This window comes from Geotrypetes seraphini, chromosome 17 (assembly GCF_902459505.1).
Source record: "Geotrypetes seraphini chromosome 17, aGeoSer1.1, whole genome shotgun sequence".
Taxonomy (NCBI): domain Eukaryota; kingdom Metazoa; phylum Chordata; class Amphibia; order Gymnophiona; family Dermophiidae; genus Geotrypetes; species Geotrypetes seraphini.
The window spans coordinates 45,139,367-45,163,638 of record NC_047100.1 but is presented as its reverse complement, the minus strand read 5'-3'; the positions used below and the strand labels follow the sequence as shown (position 1 = coordinate 45,163,638).

General features: G+C 44.0%; 1 protein-coding gene across 1 annotated transcript in view; it reads left to right on the top strand.

Moving 5' to 3' along the window:
• Positions 1-23,301, top strand: part of DCAF1 (DDB1 and CUL4 associated factor 1) — a 237,396-nt gene extending 214,095 nt beyond the window's left edge. Inside the window, exons 20-23 of the mRNA XM_033926631.1 lie at positions 3,032-3,105; positions 6,059-6,160; positions 14,367-14,640; positions 21,310-23,301. Coding sequence (XP_033782522.1) covers positions 3,032-3,105; positions 6,059-6,160; positions 14,367-14,640; positions 21,310-21,368 — 509 coding nt within the window. The 3' untranslated portion in view covers positions 21,369-23,301. The remainder of the gene's footprint in view (positions 1-3,031; positions 3,106-6,058; positions 6,161-14,366; positions 14,641-21,309) is intronic.
• Positions 23,302-24,272: the final 971 nt, after the last annotated feature.

The window sequence follows — 24,272 nt, the reverse complement described above, 5'->3', positions numbered from 1 at the left end:
GACTTGAGAAGGGTCTAGTGGTTGGATCTCTCAAGGTACAGGTAGCCTGCCTTTCATGCTTTAGAGCTGAAAAGGAAAAGAGTATACTGGCTTCTCATCCAGATATAGCCAGATTTGAAGGGGGCACACAGGTTGCATCCTCCAGTAAGACAGCCTTTTCTGTCATGGAACCTTGTTTTACAAGGTATTAGTAAGGCTCCTTATGAGCCTTTACAGGATGTGTCTCTGTTGGATCTGACAGTTAAGACAGTCTTTCTACTGGCTATTGCCTTGGCAAGACGAGTCACGGAATTGCAGGTACTTTCATGCAGAGAGCCATTCCTCAAGATTCCTTCCTTTTTGCCGAGGGTAGTTACCTCTTTTCACATCAATTAAGAGATCCAACTGCCCACATTTCAGCCCATGGGTTCAAAGAAACAGGACAAAGTGTTGAAGTTACTGGATGTGAGGAGAGTTCTCTGCTGTTATCTTGAAGTAACATTCAGCTCTCTAACCATCTTTTTTGTCCTAACTAGTACAACCAGGTTTATTTCTAAATGGATTCTGGCAATTTTAATCAGCGTGCATTCTCTGTGGTAAATAGCCAACAATATCTTTGAGAGCACATTCCACAAGAAGTGCAGCATCTTCATGGGCAGAGGCCCGGGCGATTCTCCCCGAGGGATTTGCAGAGCAGCTACATGGTCCACATTTCATACTTTTACAAAGTTTTATAAAGTGGACATAGTAGCACAAAAGGACACCACATTTGGGTCCTTAGTGTTAAGGGAGGCTCATCTGTCCCATCCTAAATTTAACAGACTTCTTTGTTACATCCCAGTCATCAGGACTCATATGCCATGTACACCAGAAGGGAAGATTAGGTTCTTACCTCAATAACCTTCTTTCTGGAAACATGGCATATGAGTCCTAACACCCTGCCCTGTCAGTGTAATTATTTGCCTGCATAATGTTTAGGATAAGTACATCTGTCCAGAACTTGAGATCTCATGCCAGTCAGGTATTATGAGTACAATGCCATATTATTGTTTCAAATGCAATTGAGAGTATACAGACTCCATAAATGTTAGTGCTGGTTGCACTGAGATAGGCTTGGTTGTTCCACTTTGTTTTATATGATATGTTTTGATTCACATTGTTCATTATACTTGTTACAGAGCAGAACAGAAGGGTCCTGTCGGGGAAGTTCCCCGTACCCCTCCTATGTTTCCTATTGTAGTAGTTATCGACTGCTTTGGTACAAACTAGAGAGAGAGGCAGTAAAGCCTACTGAGGAAGGCAGAGCTGAAGTAAAAGTGCATGATTCTGCACGGCTTGCGGTTAGAGGGAGGTTAACCAGTCATCAGGACTCGTATGCCATTGTTACCAGAAAGAATATTTATCAAGGTAAGAACCTAATCTTCCTTTTCAAGTATTTAAACGACTGTATCATCTCCCCTGTCCCTCCTCTCCTCTAATAGTATACATGTTCAGATCTTTGTCTCTTCATGTACCATATTTTTCACGCATATAACGTGCGCGTTATACACGATTTTACAAACCGTGCATAACCTTGCGCGTTATACGCGTGAGCGCGCTATATATAAATTTTTTTTTTACATAGTTCCCACCCCGCCTGACGCCCGATTCATCATCCGGAAGGACCGCTCGCACCCCCACCGCTCGCACTCCCCCCCGAAGAACCGCTCGCACCCCCCCAGCCTCCCCCCCCCCCCCCCCCATGGAGAAGCTGTCTACCTTGTTTCCGGATGCCAGTGAGCCCAGCTGCTTCCTCTGCCGGCGGTCCCGCCCCTTCTCTGAGCCCTGCGCTATGCTGCTTCCTCTTCCGGCAGTCCCGCCCTTTCTCTAACGTCAGAGAAAGGGCGGGACCGCCGGAAGAGGAAGCAGCGCAGCAGGGCTCAGAGAAGGGGCAGGACCGCCGGCAGAGGAAGCAGCTGGGCTCACTGGCATCCGGAAACAAGGTAGACAGCTTCTCCATGGGGGGGGAGGCTGTGGGGGTGCGAGCGGTTCTTCGGGGGGGAGTGCGAGCGGTGGGGGGTGCGAGCGGTCCTTCCGGATGATGAATCGGGCGTCGGGGGGGGGCATCAGGCTTTTCAGGATGGGGACAGGACTTCAAGGGGGGGCAGCCAGAGGAGAGTCGGGGCAGCGAACGGAGAGTCGGGGCCAGCGAACGGAAAGTTTGGGCGGGTGAAACGAGAGTCGGGGCAGCGAACGGAGAGTCGGGGCAGCAGAGGAGAGTCGGGGCAGTAAACAGAAAGTCGGGGCGGGTGAAAGGAGAGTCGGGGCAGCCAGAGGAGAGTCGGGGCGGCCATGCGCGGTATACCAGTGAGCGCGGTATATAAATATTCTATTTACATAAATGTATGTTTCCCGCGCGCTATACCCGTGTGCGCGTTTTACACGGCTGTGCGCGTTATCTACGTGAAATACGGTACATCTTTTGGCACAAACCCCCTACAATTTTCATTGCACCATTGCTTGGCCATTTGAAATACTGAGCATTTTAAGGCTGTAGTACCCTTAAAGTATGAATCACTTTGTTTCTGTTTCTATCTGCTGGTCAAGAGACATAACTCATAGGTTCTTGATTGATCTGATAATACTAAAGGAAAGAAAATTTATCAGGTAAGACATAATTTCTCCACTGAAATATTGTCCATCCTTTTCAGAGAATAAGATGCAGCCTGAGGGTTGGGGTCTGGTAGAAATGAGGCAGTGACAGTATGAGAACCTCTGAGATGGAACCAGGGCTAGTGCTGAAGCAAAATCCCAGAGTCCTGAAAGGGTAGGAAAGAGTCTTGTAGGAATAGGCAGTGTATGAATGGATATGGTAGGAGTCAAGTTAGTGTTAGGAGGAGACTGACAATAGTATGGAATTGTTGGGATGGATCAGGCAGGAGAAAGACGTGAGAGGTACAGGAGGAGTTTGGCAAGAATGGCATCTAAATGACCAGCTGCTTATTCCAAACATAGGTAGGCACCAGGTCTGTGTACCAGTGTGTGACTGCTTGCTTGCTTTTTTTTTTTCTAGCCACTATCGATGTTAAGCGGAACATCTTTGACTTGTGCACAGACACCAAGGACTGCTATCTGGCGGTTATAGAGGTAAGAGATAAACCTGCACTAATGCTAAGTATATCACCTCATATTTATTTATTTGCTTATTTATTTAGCTCGTCCTCCCAAAGGAGCCCAGAACAGGTTACAGAATATATTCACAATAAGGTTGAGACAGGACAAAGATGACATAATTTACAAAAAAGACATGACCAAAAAAATCATATTATACTATGCAGCATCTGTATGCGAGTAGGTATCGCAGATCCATTGAACTCTGAATGGCATTCCTGGGTGCATGTCATTAAGGTGCTGGGTTTGTAAAGAGGAAGGTTTTTACGGCCTTCCTGAAGCTCCATAGTCCATCTAGTGATCTAACAGATGGGGGGATGATGTGCCATAGTCTGGGTATAAAATGCAAGTAGGAGCATTTGCGGGCTGTTTCAGTCTTGAGGGAACGACCAGGTGGCATGGTCAGTCGTTTCCTTGGGATCTCAGTGGTCACTTTGGAAGGTAGATTTGTAGTTGAGTTGTCATATAGTGTGGAGTCATTTCGTGGAAGGTTTTGAAAGTGAGGACCAGGGCTTAGAATGGCCAACCAGTGCATGGATGCTACTGCAGGGGTAATGTGGTTGCAGATGCCTAGGTCTTTCAGGAGGTGGATTTCAGCATTTTGTACACTTTGGAGGCAGGAGAGAGATTTGGCAGGCAGACCCACTAATAAGGCGTTGCAGTAATCTGAGCAGGATAGTACAAAAGCATACAGTAGTTGGGTGAATTAGGATTCTGAGAAGTAAACACATATACATTTTAGCTGGCAGAGGTAGGAGGTGGAAGATGATACTAGTTTAGATACATGATCTGTTAGTGATAAGTTTGAATCAAGTTACTCCTAGGCTGCAGACGTTATCCTTGGTCATAAGAGTGTCTGCGCCCCATGAAAAGGACGGACGGAGTATATGCAAGGATCTTTGTGAATCCAGAGAAGTTAAGTCTTGGACTCATTTAACTGTAACTTGTTCCTGGTCATCTAAGTCTTTATTTCAGTTAAGCATGATTGGAGGTTCTTGATTTGTGTGTCTCGGTGTCGGCCCATGGGGAGATAGAGTTGTATGTCGTCTGCGAATGAGTGGATTCTGATTTGGTGTTTTTCTGCTTTGTCCAGTACTGGTCTGAAATAGAGGATGAAGAGGAGTGGTGACAGTAAGGCTCCCCGAGGTATCCGTAGTGGAGTTGTTTAGGTTTGTATAAGGAGTTTCCTAGCAGAACTCTCTATGATCTGTCATTTAGGAATGAGGAGAACCATCCCAATGTGGTGTCACAGATTCCGATGGTCTTTATCTTAGATAGGAGGAGAGAGTGGTCGATGGTGTCAAAGGCAGCACTTAGGTCTAATAGTATCAGCAATGCATCATTTCCCTCATCTAGGATTTTCCAACAGTCATCTTCGATGTCCAGTAGCACTGTTTCTGTGCTATGGTGTTTCCTGAAGCCTGATTGGAAGTTGGAGAGGGTGATGTTTGTTTCCATGAAGTTTTGTAGTTGTGCGAGTACTGTTTTTCCAATATTTTTGAGACAAATTGGAGGTTTGAGACAGGTCTGAAGCTGCTTGGGTTATCTGGATTCATGCTGGGCTTTTTCGGGAGCGGCCTCACTACACCAGATTTCCAGCTCTGTGAAACTACTCCTGTTGTTAGGAACTCGTTTATTAAGGGTAGAATGGATTCCAGGAAAACCTCGTTTGTATCCAAGAGTGTAGTGTTTAATGTTTTCTGTAATTTCCTAGGTAAAGAATTAAATTTAACGGGATTTAACTGTCTGTGTAGATGACATGCAGATAATTTTTCCAATAACTAATTCTTTAGATGAAATACATGGCAGTTAGTTTATATCTCACAAGATGCTTGCTTATAGATTAAAATTCAATTCAGATAAGACTCCTGGATAGGAGGAAGGAAGTTCCCATTACCTGCTTCAAAACCTTTGCTTGAAGATAAAATGATCCCTCTTAGCACAACTTGTTCATAGTTTCGGAGTATGATTAGATTCATCTCTAGACAGAAATACTCAGATCAACCATATAGGCTCGTGTATCTTTTTACAGATGTGCGTTCTTCAAATTTGCCCTTTTTTTTCCTCTCAGACTTGCAGAAGCTAGTCTCAGGATTGATTTTGTTTCTTCATGGCTAGACTACTGCAATTCTTTGTATTTAGGAATTTCTAAATCACTACTGTCTCATCTTCAGTTCATTTTGTTTTTATATTTGAACTTGCACCGTCTTCTATTAGACTAGCATCATCAAGCAAAGGCTTTTTAATGTATTTGCTCCTTTGAAGTGGAGTTCCCTGCCCTTATACATTAGATGTGAAATAAATTACAATACTTGAGAATGCTGGTTATTTACTAAGTATTTACACTAACACGTTAAGATACATATCTTTTAAATTGATTGAATAGTAATGTTTGGTTTGATTAATTTAGATGGTAAGTCTTATTTTTGCCAATGTAAAAATTCATTTGCTTTTTATTGTAAATTGTTCTTGAGCTAATTGATGAGATAGTACATTAATACAGTAGAATCTCAGCTATCCGGCACCCACAGGAATTGGTGAATACCGGATAACTGTTTTTCTGGTTAATTGAGCGTGTCTAACACAGTCTCAATTCCCTCCACTCCCGCCCCGAAGCACCAGCATGGCAGTGTCCTCAAGCCCCGAAATGGCAGAAGCAGGCAGTGGTCTTGAGCCGCGAACCTTCCTTCCACTGTCAGCAGGAGGCAGCCTCAAAACAGGCTATTCACAGCCAGCCCTGGCAGGTCTTTTCCTCTGATGTGTGGGATTATGTAGTTGTCACAACCTTACTATAGTTTTGAGTTGTAACTTAGCATCATGTGGCTGATTAATAATATGGAAGCAGGTTGGTTGCAGTATGGGTGAAGAGTTCTGAGTGCAGGTGTTTACATTTTGACCCTGAGCTGTAATATATTTTTTTATTCTTCAGAACCAGGGTAATATGGATGCTCTAAACATGGACACTGTGTGCCGGTTGTACGAAGTAGGCAGGCAGCGCCTAGCAGAAGATGAAGATGAGGAGGAAGATCAGGTGAGACAAAATGGAATTATATGATATTAGATAAGTGACTACGATTCCAGCCGACGTGTGTAATGTGTACCACATGATACCTGTAGAGCAGTGATTCCCAAACCTGTCCTGGAGGAAGCCCCCAAGCAGTCAAGTTTTCAGAATATCCACAATGAATATTTCTGAGATTAATTTGCATACACTGCCTCCTTGGTATGAAAAACTATCGCTTGCATATTCATTATGGATATCCTGAAAACCAGAGCAGATTTGGAAAGTCCTGCTGTAGAGCATTGATTCGTAATCAAGTCCTTGAGAGATGAGAACAGTCAGACTGGGTCAGACCAATGGTCCATCTAGCCCAGTATCCTGGTTCCAAAAGTGGCCAATCATGGTCACAGGTACCTAGTCAGCCAGATTTTCAGAATACATGATATAAATTTTGCTATCTCTATTGTATGCAAATTTTTCATGCATGCTCTTTGTGAGTATCTTGAATACTTAACTGCTTAGATGTGTCCCGAGGACTAGGTTCAGAACCACTGCTGTGATGAGAAGAGAGACATCTAGATGTCTGTATGTGTAAACTGCCTTGCTGTCTAGTAATGAGTGGCAAAATAAACCATAAGGCTTTTACCAAATTGAACCACCTTCACCCTGTATACTTTGGATCTGATTCATTGGAACACTATGGTGAAAAGCCTTAGTAAATGAAATCCTTGGTTAGGTAAGTAGGATTTTCATTATTATACAGTATATGCTTTTTCTCTTATCTAGCAAAATTGATCAGGCAACAAAAGTGGGTAACTTTTTTTTTTTTTGGGGGGGGGGGGGGAGAAGTGATGTCATCAAAGAGAATGGAAGCTTAAGAGCAGAGCACCATCAGGTCTTGGTGTAAAATTGAGTGATTCCTTTCTCATGCACCTTCAAGTTTCGCAGTGACGGTGAGAGCCAGTGTGGCCATATCCCCAAATGTTTACCCGCAGGCAATTGGAGCAGTTCAAATACACCATGCATGTCAGTAGCAAAGAATGGCCTATGAAGAGAGAGTGAAGGAGCAAATATGATGGTGGCACATGGAATGGCTGTGTGGAGTTTTTTTATTTATTTATATACCACTTATAGCCAGGTCCTGTAAACAGCACCTATGTAGGTGGCTGGCAATCATGTGTTAATCACTCGATGGCGCCAGTTACAGAATTGCGCCTAAATTCAGCCAGGATAGGTTATCTATGCCACCACGGGATCCTAAAGTCAGGCCATAAGCTGATCGTGGCATGGGAAATTATTCCCAATCAGCTGAGCTGCTTGGGGCAGGTCATGGGTTCAGTGGGGCCTGCAGGCAGGAGGGATTGGGTATCCCTCCTGCCTATCACAGTTGGGAGGGATGCTTTGGGGGTTCCAGCAGGATGGAGTGGGTATCCCTCCTGCCTGTTGCAGTTTGGGGGGGGGGGGGGTGCTCCGGGGGCTCCAGCAGGAGGGACTAGGAGAAGCAATTGCAAGAGGTGCTGGGTAGAAACTGCAGCATGAGCTGGAGAATCAATCCTGTAGAGCCATCCTGCAATTTAAAGGACTTACAAGCATGCTGAGAAGTGGTGACTGTGTACCTTTGCCCCAATTTCAGCTGAAGAGAGCATATTGAAGTCTGAAGCCCTGCAAAGAAGGAAGCTTGTCAGATGAAGGACCTTAATAAATGGCAAGGTCATCAAGATGACTTTATAAAAGAGATGAGATATAGAGCACATAAGCAATGCCTCTGCCGGGTCAGACCCAAGGTCCATCGTGCCCAGCAGTCCGCTCACGCGGCGGCCCAACAGGTCCAGAACCTGCGTAATAATCCTCTATCTATACCCCTCTATCCCCTTTTCCAACAGGAAATTGTCCAATCCTTTCTTAAACCCCAGTACCGTACTCTGCCCTATTACATCCTCTGGAAGCGCATTCCAGGTGTCCACCACCCGCTGAGTAAAGAAAAACTTCCTAGCATTTGTTTTGAATCTATCCCCTTCTAATTTTTCCGAGTGCCCTCCCATTTGCCTGGCTATTTACCTTAAAATGAGTTTTCAGGAAAGTGAAAACTGTGGAAGAAGTTTGGCAAGAGCTGAGAGATCTAGGACGTAGTAATATACCCCAGATAACAGTGATGGCTCCAGCGTAGTGGAAGCAGATGACTGTTCAGAATGGTGGTTGCAGGACCAGAAAGACCCCGGAAAATCATAGAGCTGAAATGGATAAATGATGTATCTTTAGGAGTGTCTTGAAAGACCCCTTGCTTTTCTAACTAGTAAGGCTTCATAGGTGGTTCATATGATGACACAGAATGAATGTGGAGTTTGAGTAGAGTAGTACACTCATAGTGGTTGCATAATTGGAATGCTGGGAGAATATGTGTGATTTAAGGAGAAGGGATATGAGAAGGATCAAAAGGAAATAGGTTTCAGCCCCAAAATGAGCACATTCCTCATGGAAAAAGGCTGACAGACAGCAGTTAAATAAAGGCAGCAGTCCTTAACTGCCTTGCTGGGGGGGGGGGGGGGGTTAGTGCTTCAATATTGTGTTTTCAATCACTAGGTATAGGCAGGTTCTCTGGGACTTCTGCAGAGAGCTTGCTTGTCCCTTACTATAGAAAATATGATAGTGAAACAGCACTCCCACACAAACACACTGGCAGGACTGCAGAGAAAATCATGCTAGGAAGGGACTCAAAAGGAGATGTGGTAGGAAAAGAATATTGATAGAAGGGTAAGATCCTAGAACGTTAATGACGTTAATGAGGTTAATGATCCAAGTAAGTAGAGTAGGTTGTTAGAGAGCTACATCAATTTCCTGGCAAGTGATTATACTCCAAAACAAAACAAACATTTGAGAGTTATAGATGAGCATGTAATGAAGCATAATACATTTTCACAGGTATATTATTATTCTACTAGTTTTTAAGCCCGTTACATTAATGGGTGCTACAGTACATGTCTGTTTGTCTCTCTCTCCCTGGCCCCCTGTCTGTCTTTCTATCTGTCTGTCTCCCTGGCCAGCTGCCTGCCTGCCTCTGTTGTTCCATGCCTGCCTGTCTCTCCATGGCCCCCTTATGTTTCCCCCCCTCCCAGAGCAAAGCATGATTGCTGTCTGTCCCCCAGCACACCCCTCCCCCCAAAGCAGCCCCCTTTCCCTCTCCCCCTGTTGTGCCATGCCTGCCCCTGTTATGCATGCCTGTTCTTACCCTCCCTCCATCCCGGCTTCCTGGTGTCTTCTGGCCCACCGGCACAAACTGCTGCTGCCGCTGCTCCTCTTCAAAACAGCCTGCTGGAGGTTCGCCAGCCGGCTGTAGCGAATCTCGCAGGCCACTCTCTACTTAGGTAGCATGTTCCCACTGATGCGATCGCATCAGAGGGAATGTGCTACCGAGGTGGAGAGCGGCCTGCGAGGTTCACTACAGCCGGCCGGCGAACCTCAGCAGGCTGTTTTGAAGAGGAGCAGCGGCAGCGGTTGATGAGTGAGGGCAGAAAGGGGGAGTCGCCGGCGTGTTCGGAAATGGAATTCGGCACGGAGGCAAACACCACGGTGGCAGGGAATCCGCTGTCCTAAGTGTGCATGCACGGCGGACAGAAGGTGGCAAGAGTGGCAATTATGTTTATGTAAGGATTTGAGGATAGAAGTAGAGGGAGAACATAGGGAAGGGGAAGATGTTTGGCTCTAAAAGGGTGGATTCAAAATCAAAAAAGTAACATTGATCAATGTTTATGTCCTTAATCTAGGTGCAGTGCCAAATAGTGTTTTGAAGCATAGGCAACCGAATCTGAAAATTATTCTGGCCTTGACTGGTAGTCAGTGCAGATTTTTTTTTAATATGGAGTGATGTGGTCAGTTTTTCAGGTCAAAAATTAGTCATATGGCTATGTTTTGGATTGTTCTCAATCTTTTGGTAGTTTGTTTTTTGTAGGATCCTAGGCAAATGATGTTGCAGTAGTCCAGCGAGTTTAGGATTAGTGATTGTACTAACAGTCTAAATGATGTGAAGTCGTTTCCATAGTAGGCAGAAGCATTATTTTACTAAGATGTTGGTGTGGGCCTCAAGTATCAGTTGCTAATCTAAGATCACTCCTAGGATTTTTATCGTGGAGTTAATAGGAAAGTTTCTCCCTTGTAAGCTGATTAATGGTGGCCATGAATATTTTAGTTTTTTCAAGGTTTAGTTTAGTTTGAAGTTTTTTGTCCATTGTTCTACTTGATCATTGACAGATAAAATGAAGTGTCTGGTTTTGGTTGATAGTGTCATCAGCATTTATGTACTTTTGGAGATTTAGTTTGGATAGTTCATGGCCTAGTGTAGACATGTAGAGATTGAACAAGGTAGGATAGGTGGGGAGCCTTGCTAAGCTAACTGCTTTCACCACATTCTCTGGCAATGAATTCCAGAGTTGAATTACTCATTGTGTGAGAGTAAACGAGATTCATGTCTACCTCTTCTGCTCCACTAAGTATTTTATAGACCTCTATCATGTCTCTTCTCTGAGCTGAAGTGCCCTAGCCACTTTAGCCTTTCCTTATAGGAAAGTCATCCCATCCCCTTAATCATTTTTGTCACCCTTCTCTGTACATTTTCTTATTTGGCTATATCTTTTGAGATGTGGTGACCAGAATTGCATGTGGTCGCACCATGGAGCAATACAAAGGCATTATAACATTCTTATTCTTTGTTTTCCATTCCTTTCCTGATAATTCTATTTGCTTACTTTGCTTTGTTTCTGGAAAATTAGACAAAGTTGCTGATAAGGCTACATGAGAACAGGTTATTGCTAAAAACCACCATGCTGTTCTTCTTTAATCCTCCTAATCCTGTTCTTAGAGAATGACATGGGGAAAAAATTTGTCTTCGTCACCGCCCCACTGTCCCAGCAGCATCCATACAAGCCTCAGTACTGCAATATTTAGCTTATTCCTTCCTTATAAATCAAAGTTCTGGTGGCTGAACTAGAGAAAAAGATGTTCAGCTGGCATGGCTTTGTTTATAAATTTTGATCAACACAACTAATATACTACTTTATCCTAAAGAAGAAAAAAGGAAATAAATAGAAATTTTTTTCTACCTTTATTGTCTGGTTTCTGCTTTCCTCATCTTCTCATTCAATTCCTTCCATCCACTATCTGTCTTCTCTCAGCATCTTCCATTTGCTCTGTTACTGTGCCTCTCCCTTCACCCCCCACCCCCCAATTGGTCTGGCACGCATCTTCTTCCCACCGCTCCATGGTCTGGCATCTCTGTCTTCTTCCCTTCCAGCGTCTTCTCCCCACTCTCGGTTCCCCATTTCCCTTCAGTCTCTTCTACCCATTCTGTCTTCCCCCTTTCCCTTCAGCATCTTCTCCCCACCACCACCCTTCCCTCTTGCCACCTTACCGCCCTTTAGCACCCCTCGCACGGCCTGAGAATCTCCCTCCCTCCCCCTTATCTTCATGGCATGTTGGTAAAGTAATGCTCAAGCTGGCCAAGCCTGCCTGCAGTCGCATGTGTGTGGGCGGAAGCTTCTCCTCTGAAGCATCCAGAAGTTGCATCGGAGGAGAAGCCTCCGCCTACACACATGTGACTGCAGGCAGGCTCGGCCAGCTTGAGCAAGTTACTTTACTAACACGCTGCAAAGGTAAGGGGGAGGGAGGGAGATAGATTCGGTAGGTAGGAAGGAGGGAGGGGGCCGTGCATGATCGGTGACCGCTACGTCGCCCGTGGCTTCCCTTCCTGCTTTTGGTGTCTGCCTCTGCAATCCACCCGGGCGGAAACAGGAATTTGCGTCATTGGCAGATGCGGAAAGCAGGAAGGGGAGCCGCAGGCGACGTAGCTGAATCACTGCCAAGGCCGGCAGTTTTTTCAGCTTCACGGAAGGTAAAGGGAGAGAAGCTGGGAACATGCTGGGCCAAGGAGACTATCCAGAGCCTTGGCACCGGGCCGTGAGAAGGGAAATTCCCGGACCATGACTCCCGGGCTGGGAACACCCCCCTCATGACTGGCACACAGGGAGGACCCCCCCCCCCCCCCCTGGTACACCACTGCACCTAAGACAACCCATCAACTATCTTGAATTCTGCAAGAAGCTAAAGACATACCTTTTTTCGTTATAATTACTCTCTAACCCTTCCTCCTAAACCAATGCTCCTCCTAACAATGTAACTTAAGAGCTTGCTCTAAATCTTATTGTTAACTGCACTAATTCCTTGCAGAAAATTGTAGTATATAAGACACTGTATTGTATCTAGGATGCCCTCATTCCTGGCCAGTCTTCTTATCCCTTACTTTTTAGCTAAAACCCCTCCATTTGTTTTCCATCCCTTGTTTTGCCAAGTGTACTTTGACACCCTCTGGAATAGTGTCCCTTTCTACTTTAGGCTTGAATCTCCTTTGACAAGGCCTAATACTTCTCTTTTACCTTTACAAACACTTCCCATGATCAAACACTGTAGCATGATTCTCGACCCAGAATTTGAGGAAAACAAGAAGAACTTTGTTAACCCCTCCTTTATATAGTTTCTTCCCCATCTCTCCAGCCTATTCCTATTTGCCATCTTGTTTCTGCCATGTTTGATTTTTTTTTTTTGTGTGACTATATGGGGGAGGAAACAAATATGTGTAAACTGCTTAGATTTTTACTTAGATAGGCTGTATATCAAACAAATTGAATCTGAACTTCTACCTTGCTGCTATTTAAAATCACAAACATAAAGCTTGAACAAGGTAGTTTGCCTCCAAAGCAGTGTTGACTTCTATTTCCCTCTATCCCACTCACAGTAGCCCTTTATGGCCTAAGTGTTTTTTGCTGTAACTTTTAGAAGCTAGATAATTATATGAAAAATTACAAATACAAAAAAGGGTTTGGATTAGTCTGATGTTTGTCAGTGAACTGGAATTGTTTTTCTGAAACCAGCTTCTGGACATTGTATAGGCAGCATTTTTTTTGCAACCCTCTTTGGGAGGGTAGTCTAAGCCATTAAGCAAAAGAAACATCTGTTGATAAGCTGTAGCTTTATGCCTCTCAGAAAAGTCAGTGTGATATCTGGACTAAATGCAAAACAGTTTCAAAAAAGTTAATGAAATTTTATGTTGTCATGGCCTTAAAATAGACTATCTAATTAATTAGAAGCTCAGAGAAACAGAAGAAAGTTGCTGCCCCCCACCAACAAAAAAGGGTATTTGAATGTCCCATTTGAGCTGTCAGATGTATTTATGAGTTCCAAAATATGTCTCTTCTTTTTAAATAATTTATATTTCGCATATCCTACAATTCTATGCAGATTACAAATTATTCCAGTACTCAAGCATTATTCCCTAACTGTCCTGGCAGGCTCCCACTCTATCTAATGTACCTGATGTAATGGGGATTAAGTGACTTGCCCAGGGTCACAAGGAGCAATGCGGGATTCAAACCCACAACCTCAAGGTGCCAAGGCTGTAGCTCTAACCACTGCACCACACTCAACGTGTTCTCCAAAGAAGCCTATGAGAGCATTGTTTGTTTGTTTATTTAAAAAATTTCTTACCCGCCTAACTCCTAAGCAGGTTACAATAAAAACAATTAATTCTTAAACAGCTTAACAAACCATACAAAAAAATAAAACAGTTTCATATTTAGCATCACATTTATCCTAAGAACATAAGAACTGCCAACTACGGATCACACCTTCGGTCCATCAAGTCCGGCGATCCGCACACACGGAGGCCCAGCCAGGTGTACACATATGCCTCTCGTAAGGAGATGTGCATCTAGTTTGCTTTTAAATCCTAGAATGGTGGATTCCGCAACAACCTCCTCTGGGAGAGCATTCCAGGTGTCCACCACTCGTTGCGTGAAGCAGAACTTCCTGATATTTGTCCTGGACTTGTCCCCCCTTAGCTTCAGTCCATGTCCTCTTGTCCGTGTCACATTGGACATTGTAAATAATTTTTTTTCCTGCTCTATTTTGTCGATTCACTCTTCTTTCTTAATATCAATATTACGAGAGGATTTCATTTAAATATACTCTACACATCCTTGAGTAATATGTCTTTGTTTGGAAGACATACAAATGAACCCAGATACCTTTAACCTTGGCAATATAATAAGATCCTGTAATTTGAGTTTGGTGGAAAAGAAAAGTATGTCTTGACTTAGACTTGGACCTTGACTACCAGGAATGCATAAATTCTCAAAAAGACATTTTACTATAAGTATCATTTCCTAACAAAGTTATGTATTATCTCTTCTAGGAGGAAGAGGAGCAAGAGGAGGATGATGATGATGACGACGACGATTCAGATGATCTGGATGACCTGGACACTGATCCTCTGCTAGAAGCAGAGATGGAAGAAGATGAGAACAATGAAAATGCTGGTGAGGACGGAGAGAATGACTTCTCGCCATCAGATGATGAGGAGCTGGCCAACCTGCTGGAGGAAGACGGTGATGACGAAGGTGAGGACGATGAGGATGATGAAGACGAGACTGACGCAGATGAGGAAGTAGAGCTAATCCTTGGAGAGAGTAAGTACATCCACAACCTGGTGGGTGCAGGAATGGCCCTAAGGAATACTACTCTCCACTACATTGTTCTCAGCTTTGCAATCATGGATATTGTCTCAACAGTCATTAGACTAGTAACTAGAGACAACTGAGGTCAGAGCCAACTCAGCAAAGGCCATCCATTTATAAATCCTTTGATATCTGTGGATGCTTTCATCCCAGCCCACATTTTATTCCCCTCCTTTGAGACTTGGCTCACTGTTCCTGCTTTTTGTTTTCCCTCCTCCTCTTCCGAATCTTTATCCCCATACTTAGGAAATATCAGGTTTCACTTGGATGCTCCAAAGGAACACTGAAAAGCAGTAGATGGATACTGCTTCAGCTATCCTCATAGAAGAGGGAGGTTTTAGAGAAGAACATCAGCCTCATCGCTGATGCTTCTGTGCCCCATGAACAGCATATGGAGAGAAACAGATAAGAGTAGGATCAGATACAGCTCAGCCTGCTGCTCTCTCTATTCCCAGAAATTAGAAGGGGGTCTCAATAGTCATCATGCCCAATATCCATGAAACTCAATATAGCACCGCAGGGTAAATTGATGATTTATTAAAACTATCTAACTGTGTTAAACGTCACTCAACAAGACAAAGGAGAATTATTAACTCATAAACCTTTCAAACACTATCTCTAAATCGCTATTTAAATAGTTTCCTAAAACTTCACTAGATACTATAAATTCTGCAAGGTGGGTGGGTATGCTTATGAGACTCAGATCATAGAATCTCTTATAACTTTTATGCTATTTCAGATCCCCATCCTGGGACCGTAGATTTAATCATATATACACCACCTGCCCTCACATACACCAAAAAGCACCAACTACAAGTGTTGAAATGTATCCCTCTTCTTCTTAATATTAGATATAACATCAGCAAATAAATAAATGCAGTATCGGCAACACTTATCTTTAATGGTCTTAACCACTTCTAGCGCTGGTGAGACTTGACTCCCTGACGCTTGCTTCATATGAGCATTTTCAATCACAGTGATCTTCCTCAGGGGATCTGTGCCTGCGTTGCCAAGCTGACAGTCAGTTCAGCTCTCTCTATTCCCAGCAGGTAGTCCGGCGTCCAAGGCCTCTGTTATCTGATGGATCCGCATGACTATTTCTTGAGAGAGGGAAACAAACTGAGAGAGGGTTGAGACTTAGAGGGAGACAAACTGCAGTTGGAGTGAGAGAGGGAACTGAGGAGGCTGGAACCTGAGAAAGTAAAAGACAGGAAGGGATTTTAGGCCTCAGGATAGGAGGAGAATATGCAAAACACTACAAATAAACTTTGCAGAACTTTTCAATATTATGTGCACAATTTTCAAAGGGTTTGCACAGAATTTTCAAAATTTTTGCGCAGAATTCCACAGTCTACTGAGTCTGAACCAGGCTGTCACACTACCTAATAAGAAAGATTTTCAAGCAATTTTTTCAGTCTTGTCAAACTCCGTCTAAGGGTCTTTATTGCACTTCCAATTCATCAAGTGCTACAAGATTTACAGCTGGCTAATGGACAACAGCCACAATTGGTTTCTACAGCTTCCAGCAGGCCTGGAACTAAATATAGAGTTGAGAAAGTGCCAGGACATGAGGTGCATACAAGTACCACACCATTCATATATCAAAAACCTCTAAATCTCAATTCAACTCACCTGGGGGGTGGGGAGGGGGAAATTTGCAAGAGTCTACTTTCCATTTGATAAAAACTACTATGATGCTTATGCTATGACTTAATAATAACAATATGACTTCTCGAATTCTGCAGTAGCCATTGTGGCACGTCATACAGCCTGGCTCAAGCCTCAAACCTTTGAGTGGATATGCACGACAGGTTAGCCGATGCCCCCTGTCTGGGAGATAGTTAGTTTGGTGAAAGAGTAAAGCTGCAGTATCGCAGCTTACGAAGATGTCTACAATCCATGCATGAGCTCTCCACACATCCTGTAGATCAGGGAAGGGCAATGAGGGTTTTTAGGAGTTCCCCAATGAATATGCACGAGATCCGTTTGCATACAATGAGAGACAGTGCATGCAAATAGATCTCGTGCATATTAAGAACATAAGCAGTGCCTCCGCCGGGTCAGACCATAGGTCCATCCTGCCCAGCAGTCCGCTCCCGCGGCGGCCCAAACAGGTCACGACCTGTCTGAATCACCAGAAGGGGGGCCCCTTGCCACCTTGGTTTCCCATTTAAGTCCTATCTTCCCATCGAAGTCCTATTCATTGGGGAAATCCTGAAAGCCCAACTGGATTGCAGCCCTCGTTGCCCACCCCTGCTGTAGATCAATCCCATCCTTATCACAGATCTGGTAATCTTTCAGCTGATCGCAGTCCATTCCATCAACAAATTTTTTTAAATAGTATTATCCTCAAAGTCGTTTTACTCCTTATATAAGGACTGCTCCTATGACAACTCAGGCTTCTTCATTTCCTCAAAAGCAACGTCCAAGGAAGTGTAAACAGCCATCAGCTACCCAGCTTCCTCTGCTCATAACAACTCCTACTTTTTGACCCTCTACCATTAGGAGGGCACCTACCAGTTTCTTTCCAGCATGGCAGAGTATTACAACAGACGATCTCGAGTTCTTAAAATAATTTATCGGGGAAACTCTTTCAATTTTCCAAATATCATCATATACTTCAACTGACAAAGGAGATTTCTCTGTTACTTCAAAACAATGCCATAGAACAGGTTCCCAAGAAAACTCACAATCTCTGCCCTATTCTCGACCTTTGTCCCCTGAACAAATACCTCAAAAGGGAAATATTTTGCATATTTTCACTTCCAGCATTTCTTCTTCTCACATTCTTATTCATTCTTCCCATTGAAGATTTCTTCAATTCCTTGACAAGCAATACCAGTACAATGTTCTGCCTTTTGACCTGTCTTCAGCACCACGTGTGTTCAATAGGTATTTGGCGGTGGTAGCGGCTGAACTCGGAAGAAATCATCACATGGTATTTCCTTGCGTGGATGACTGGCTTCTTTTAGCACACACCAGGAAGCAATTGCTTCTTACAATCAGGCCACGTGCTCTTGCGTACTACTTGGATTGCACTAAGCCTCATAGAACCTACCACTCAACTCTTTGTATTGTCTGACACTTAACACGTTCCTGTCACCAAAGGAATCATCTCCACTTGGCTAGTAGACTCGTATTTTCCTCTGTATATACTTGGCTGGATTTGATACTTGAAGGCTGCATTACAGCTCACTGCAGTAGCACATTTTTTGCTTCGTTCCTACTGAGGACATCTTACAAAGCGGCCACTTGGTCCTCAATACATACTTTCACTTTCCACTATTGTTGGAGCACCATTCTAGACGGGACAGTCAGGTTGGACAAGCAGTTCTGCAAAATTAATTTTCTTCTTAGATGCAAACTTTCCCTTCAACCCTTTTGGGTTTTGTCAGGCTCATGATTGTTCTCTGTAATCCTCTACCTAAAGGTATGATCCTAGCAACTTAGTAGGAGAAAGCAAAGTTATTTACCTGTAGCAGATGATCTCAAAGTACAACAGGTATGTAGTCTCCCAACCCACCCACCTCCCCTAGTTGACTTCTTAGCTTTGTTACTGAACTGCAGATCCCGCGAGCCAGCAACAGGTGGTAAGGCATGTTGCAAGCTGTGCCTTAAAATTTAAAGTGACAGTACACTTGGTATCTATCTGCTCCAGGTTCCAAGGATGAATATATAGCTGCTGCCCTCTGAGAACACCTGCTACAGGTAAATTTGCTTTATGATCGAGCCTCAGAAACGGCAAGCATATGTTGTGTGGGTCTGTACAGGATATGATCTTGCTGCATCTGAAACACTTTTTGTAAACAACCTGGTACATGGTCAGGAAAACAGCTGCAGCAAAATCAAACAGTTCAATGATGGCAAAAAAAAAAAGAAGGGGAATAAGAATCTACCTAACTGGTGTATTCAGGCCCAAGGGGGCAAAGTAGGCTGCAGAAAAATAACTTAATAAATGCCATTGAAACTAAGAGTTGAAGGGAAAGTCCCATGCAACCTACACAAGAAAAAATGTAAACCACAGCATGGAATGTCACCAGAAGAAGAGGGATGTCTGAGGAGAAACTGAAACTGCATCCTCACAGCTCTGCCGAAAAAAGGACATCTGCCTTGGTCCTACACAATGCGCACAGGTGGGAAGGTATGTGCCACTCCCCAAATCTGCTGGTAATAGAACGCTGGGGAGCACATCTGCCAAGTCCCTTTTAGATGATGTCACCCATACGTGTACTGCTTGCATCATTCTTGTCCTCTGACGAAGTTTGGTTTTCTGATGTCTAGCTAATACCACATATTAGGAGTTAAACAACAGGCTGCTCCTTCCTTGTAGGATCTGGCAGTGTTTAAAATAGCAGTTGCTTGGTTCTTTGGTTTTTGGGGTTTTTTTTATTGTGTGTGTGGTTTTATTCGTAGGTGTTTAAACATCATCTCCCTTTACCTGTTGCATTCATCTCTAGAACAGTATAGTCTACTAGCTTTATAGCCCGTTACATTAACGGGTGCTAGAATGTATGTGTGTGTCTGTCTTTATTTTTTTCTCTCTCTGTCTCCTTAGCCGCTTTCTGTATTTCTGCCTTTCTTTGTTTTGGCTGTCCATCACCACCCCTTGCGTGCTCCCCCTGTCCATTCTCCCTTCCTTTTACCTCCCCTTATCCAGCAGCAGCCCTTCTCCTTGTTTACTTCCTCCCTGTCCATCAGCACTAAACTAAACTAAACCTTAAGTTTATATACCGCATCATCTCCACGGAAGTAGACCTCGGCACGGTTTACAAGAACTTAAAAAGAGAAAGGGTAGGGAAAGGTTTATATACGTTTATAAATCGAGTGGAAAAGTAGGGGAAAAGAAATTATATGTTAGAGAAGAGCCAGGTTTTTAGATGCTTGCGGAATAAATGGAGGGAGCTCAGGTTCCGCAGCGGGATAGTAAGGCCATTCCAGAGACCTGTGATTTTGAAAAGAAGTGATTTTCCCAGTTTACCTGCATGGAGAATACTATGTAGGGAGGGGAAGGATAGTTTTAATTTATGGGCGGTCCTGGTGGAATAAGGGCACGAGGAGTTAAAAGAAAGTGGGATTAGGGAAGGAAGGATGCCATGAATAATCTTAAAAGCCAGGCAAGAGCATTTGAATTGGACTCTGGAAATCACTGGGAGCCAGTGAAGATTGGCCAGGAGTGGGGAGATGTGGTCAGATTTGCGTTTTGCAAAAATCAGTTTGGCTGCTGTGTTCTGGATAAGCTGGAGTCTATGGAGGCTTTTTTTTGTTAAGCATAGGTAAATGGCGTTACAATAGTCAAGTTTGGAGAGGATGATGGATTGGACAAGGACAGCGAAATGTTTTTGGCGGAAGAAGGGTCTTGCTTTCCTTAGCAAGTGGAGGCTGAAAAAGCATGATTTTGTCAAGGAGTTGAGGTGGTCGTTGAGAGAGAGAGAGGAATCGATAATGATGCCAAGGACCTTGCTTGAGAACTCAAGGTGTAAGGCAGAGCCTGAGGGCAGTGCAAAGAGGGTGGGCAGGTGTTCAAGCTTTGGGCCGAGCCTCCCTTCCTTTCCCCCCCCCCCCATCCATCAGCACCTCTTCCTGCTCCCCCTGTCCAGCAAGAGGCCTCCTTTTTTTTCCCTCCTATCCATCAGCACCTCTTCCTACTCCCCCTGTCCAGCAGTAGGCCTCCCTTCCTTCCTTTCACCCCCTCCCCCTGTCGAGCAGTAGGCTTTCCTTCCTTTTTCCCCCCTGTCCATTAGCACCTCTTCCTGCTCCCCTTGTGCAGCAGTAGGCCTCCCTTCCTTTCCCCAACCCCCACCCAAGCAGAATCTCCCCTCTGTCTATCCTCCCCAACAGTCCAGCATCTCCCATCAATCCATCCTCACCTCTGTTTGCCGTTCGCGGGGTCCAGCTCCGGCGCGTCGCTCGTGCACAGCAGCGGGAGCAGCGCCACCAGCAGCAGTGCCGCCATCGGGAGCCCTTCTCGAGGGAGCGGGACAGGCTGCTGAGACGGCAGAGACGGAGCGGCCGAGCTGAACTGGCATCCCCCACCCCTCCCCAGTGCCAGCGACGCTCTCCCTCTCAGCGAGCCGGGCTGTAAAAAAAGGAGACGAGTGACGTATAAGCGCGCATTGCGCCACTCGTGCCGTCAAACGGAACAGGGAAACACACGGCGCGAGTGCGCATGCGCGCTTAACATTTTATTATTATTGATAAGAATGAACCTTGGGTGCACATATGTATGCTGACTGAAAAATGGAAGTAACCAAGAAATACTTAAATGCTATTGTCTTTCAGGAATAGAAACAGAGAAACATGACAGCAGATAAAGGCCAAATGGCCACATCTAGTCTTGAAAAGGTGGTGTCTTAATGATTGCATTTAACTGCTAGATGAGCCAGTTAACATACTGGTACTGCAGCATTAGGTTTATAGTCATATAAACAACCTAGTCTATATGTGACCAATGCTAGAGAAATTTTGTCTTAAACTGCTGCTTGCAATATTGCTCCTTTGTCTAGCTCTGCTCTGTGGATAGGAAAAGTGAGAGAGACTTTTCTGCCATACAACTGAGCACATAGGATGTAAACACACTCATTCACTGTGCCGTTAATGTACAAATTCTTTTTTTTTCTCCAGCAGACACCTCAGATAATTCAGATTTAGAAGATGACATCATTTTGGCCCTTAATGAATGAGGGAATCAATTTGCCGCATAGATGTCAAGTGGGAGACTCTGCCTTCAGAAGGTGCGAGACTTTGTCTGTCGGCTGTGGAGATGAGGACCTCCCACCACCACCTTGTTTTGGATTGATTGGAAGACCTCTGCAAGTCTCTGAGCTCCCTTGAAAATAAACATCCTGGCAAAGCGGCCTTTCTGTCTCCCTCCGACAGCTTCCTTGTTTCCCCTTTGAAGACTGGACCAGACCCACCCCACCTCCCAAGACAACTGGGGGTCAGAGGTCAGGGTATTTTCTTTTGTATGAAGTTCTTTACTAAAGAACAAAAATACAAAAATAGTTTTGTATAAAACCAACAAAAAAAAGACAAAAAAAGTATTGGAGGAATGAAAAGTAAGCAGCTGTGTGAACGCGGAGGGAGGGGATCCCCAGCTCTGGCACCACTACCTTACCACCATAATTGCAGGCTCTGCAAGCTTTTTTTTACATTTCAAAACCACACAAAGTGTATGTTTTTACATATAGAAAGTATTGGAAACTGAGCAAAGAAAAAAAAAAAAATTCTTAACATTTAGTAAGGGTGATGAATTTCTTTTGTTATAAATGTATAATATATTTGCGTTTGTCTCCCTGGTTCTCCCATGTTTGAACTTGACAGGTGAGGATCATAGCAGGGCCTGGTTCTAAGGAAGGGAGGGATAGGAAGTGGTTGCATCTTTATGGGAGTGCTGTTTAGATTTCTATGTATGAATCTACCAAATGTGAAAACAGCCATTGTTGTAAATGTATGAAAAACTCTTTTAGTCCTTATTTTTCAGGTACAAACCTCCTTGATTCCAATGAGTGGGTGTCTGTGCACATATGTATACTGACTGCATGCTTGCTGCTGTTGGAGCAATCACAGCTAAGCCTCAAAGAATAGCAGAATGAAGGGAAACTTTGCCCATCTGATCCCTGTTTCTGTACCTGCAGAAAAACCCTGATAACGGCCCTACCAATTTATCTTGGTTTTTCTAATTAAGCAAAGAAAAAGTGAGTTAAGAGTGCTGTGACTGCTGAGTTTGGGGTATCAAGGCTGCCTGCAACTTTTTCTCAAGGCTTTGGTAGGAAAACTGCTCCTTCCTGATATGAGTGAAATTCCTGCCAAATATTTTAGTTTTAGAAACGGTAATTGATCATTTGTATTGGCTTCAAAAGTTTAACTTTGGATGAGGGGAAGTTAGATTATTCTCCTCCAGCAGGATGCTCTGGTACTACTTATAGAAGACCACCATTTGGTTTTTCATTAAATTAAGGTGTTAATGACATGTTTGGAGCCTCCTGTTGGTACTATCATTAGCACAAAAGTTCACAGTCCCAGGAGGGGCTCAGGATTTTCAGCAGGCACCCTAGAGCCTGGCCCCCAGTCAAGGACATTTGCTGGATACTGGTCTTAACTGAGTTGGGAGGGGAAAGTTCATGAAGCCCAAAGGAGGTTGGAAAGACCAGGGCCAAAAACAATGATCACAGGTTCATGAGAGATGGACTGGCCATCATTAAGTATTTCTCAAAGCATTCATTGCTCTGTGCTACCAATACAGCTTCACTAGAAGGCCATAAATGTTTTAACTGTCCAGAAGGGATCATATCGACCCCCTCTCTGGCTTGGCATTAGAAGTTTTTCTTCCATTTTGTGCCTATGGAAGCAGGGCCCTAAGGTTGTGTGATTGTCCTTTTTCTTATTTCCACAGGTGACACTAGTCTCCTAGAAACAAGTGACGGGGAAATGGATGCAATCCCTTTTAATTTTTTTCTCTTTTTATTTAAAAAAAAAAAAAAAAAAGCAAAAATCTTTGTTCCTATTCCTGTGTACATCCCATGTGTGGAAATTGTAAATCAAAGGACATTTTCTTTTCATGTAAAATGTATTTATTTAGAAAAATTAAAAAAGAAACTAGCTTTTGCTTTTAAATTGTCTTTTTCCTAGTGTATTACTTAAAGGAATTCTTCCAATATGCTTTTTGCTATTGAAAATATATTCTAGGTGTTCAAACCTGTATCTTAGTGTTTAATCCTCTGGGGTTTGCGGAGGACAAAGAGGGAGAGAAGTGCTGCATCTAAGTGGGAGGCAATTCAAAGTAACTGCTCCTCCTTACCTAGTAAACCTTACAGTCCACCAGCAGACTTCTCCCCATAGATAATCCCTGACCCACCTAGATCAACTATACCCCAGGTATTTTGTCCCTCTCCTATGGCTCCATTATACTTTCTTTTCTTGTTACAGATCTTACCAATCTACCCCTCCACCCCCAACCACTGCAGTTCTCAGGCCCACATTGCCCACTTTTAGACGTCACCATCCACCTTCACAACTCTAAAGCTTCAACAGTTTCTCTTCCTCATTCAACCCTCCCCATCCTGTCTTAACTGCATTTCGCCTGCATCACCATCATCAAACCTCTCCTGCTCTGCTCCAATGACCTGCTCCTGGCTAAATCCTAAGGGCTGTGTTCCGTCCTCATCCTCCTTGATCTGTCTGCGGCATTTGACACTAAAGATCTCTGCCTACTCATTGATACGCTGTCCTCGATTGACTTCCAGGACTCTGTTTATCGCATGGTTCTCTTCCTGTCTTTCCCACCGCACCTTTGACTTACGCTCTGGAGGATCCTCCTCCGCTGCCATTCCATATCTGTCGGCATACCTCAGGACGATCCTGGGACCTCTTCTTTTCTCCATCTACACTCCCTCTCTTGGCGCTCTAATCTCCTCCCATGGCTTCTCTATGCTGATGACTCTCAAATCTACCTCTTTACACCCAAAACTTCTATGGCAATCCAAACCAGAGTCTCAGCCTGCCTGTTTGACATTGCTAATGTCTTGCCACCATCTAAAATTAAACATGGCCAAGACTGAACTCCTTATCTTTCCTCCTAAACCTCT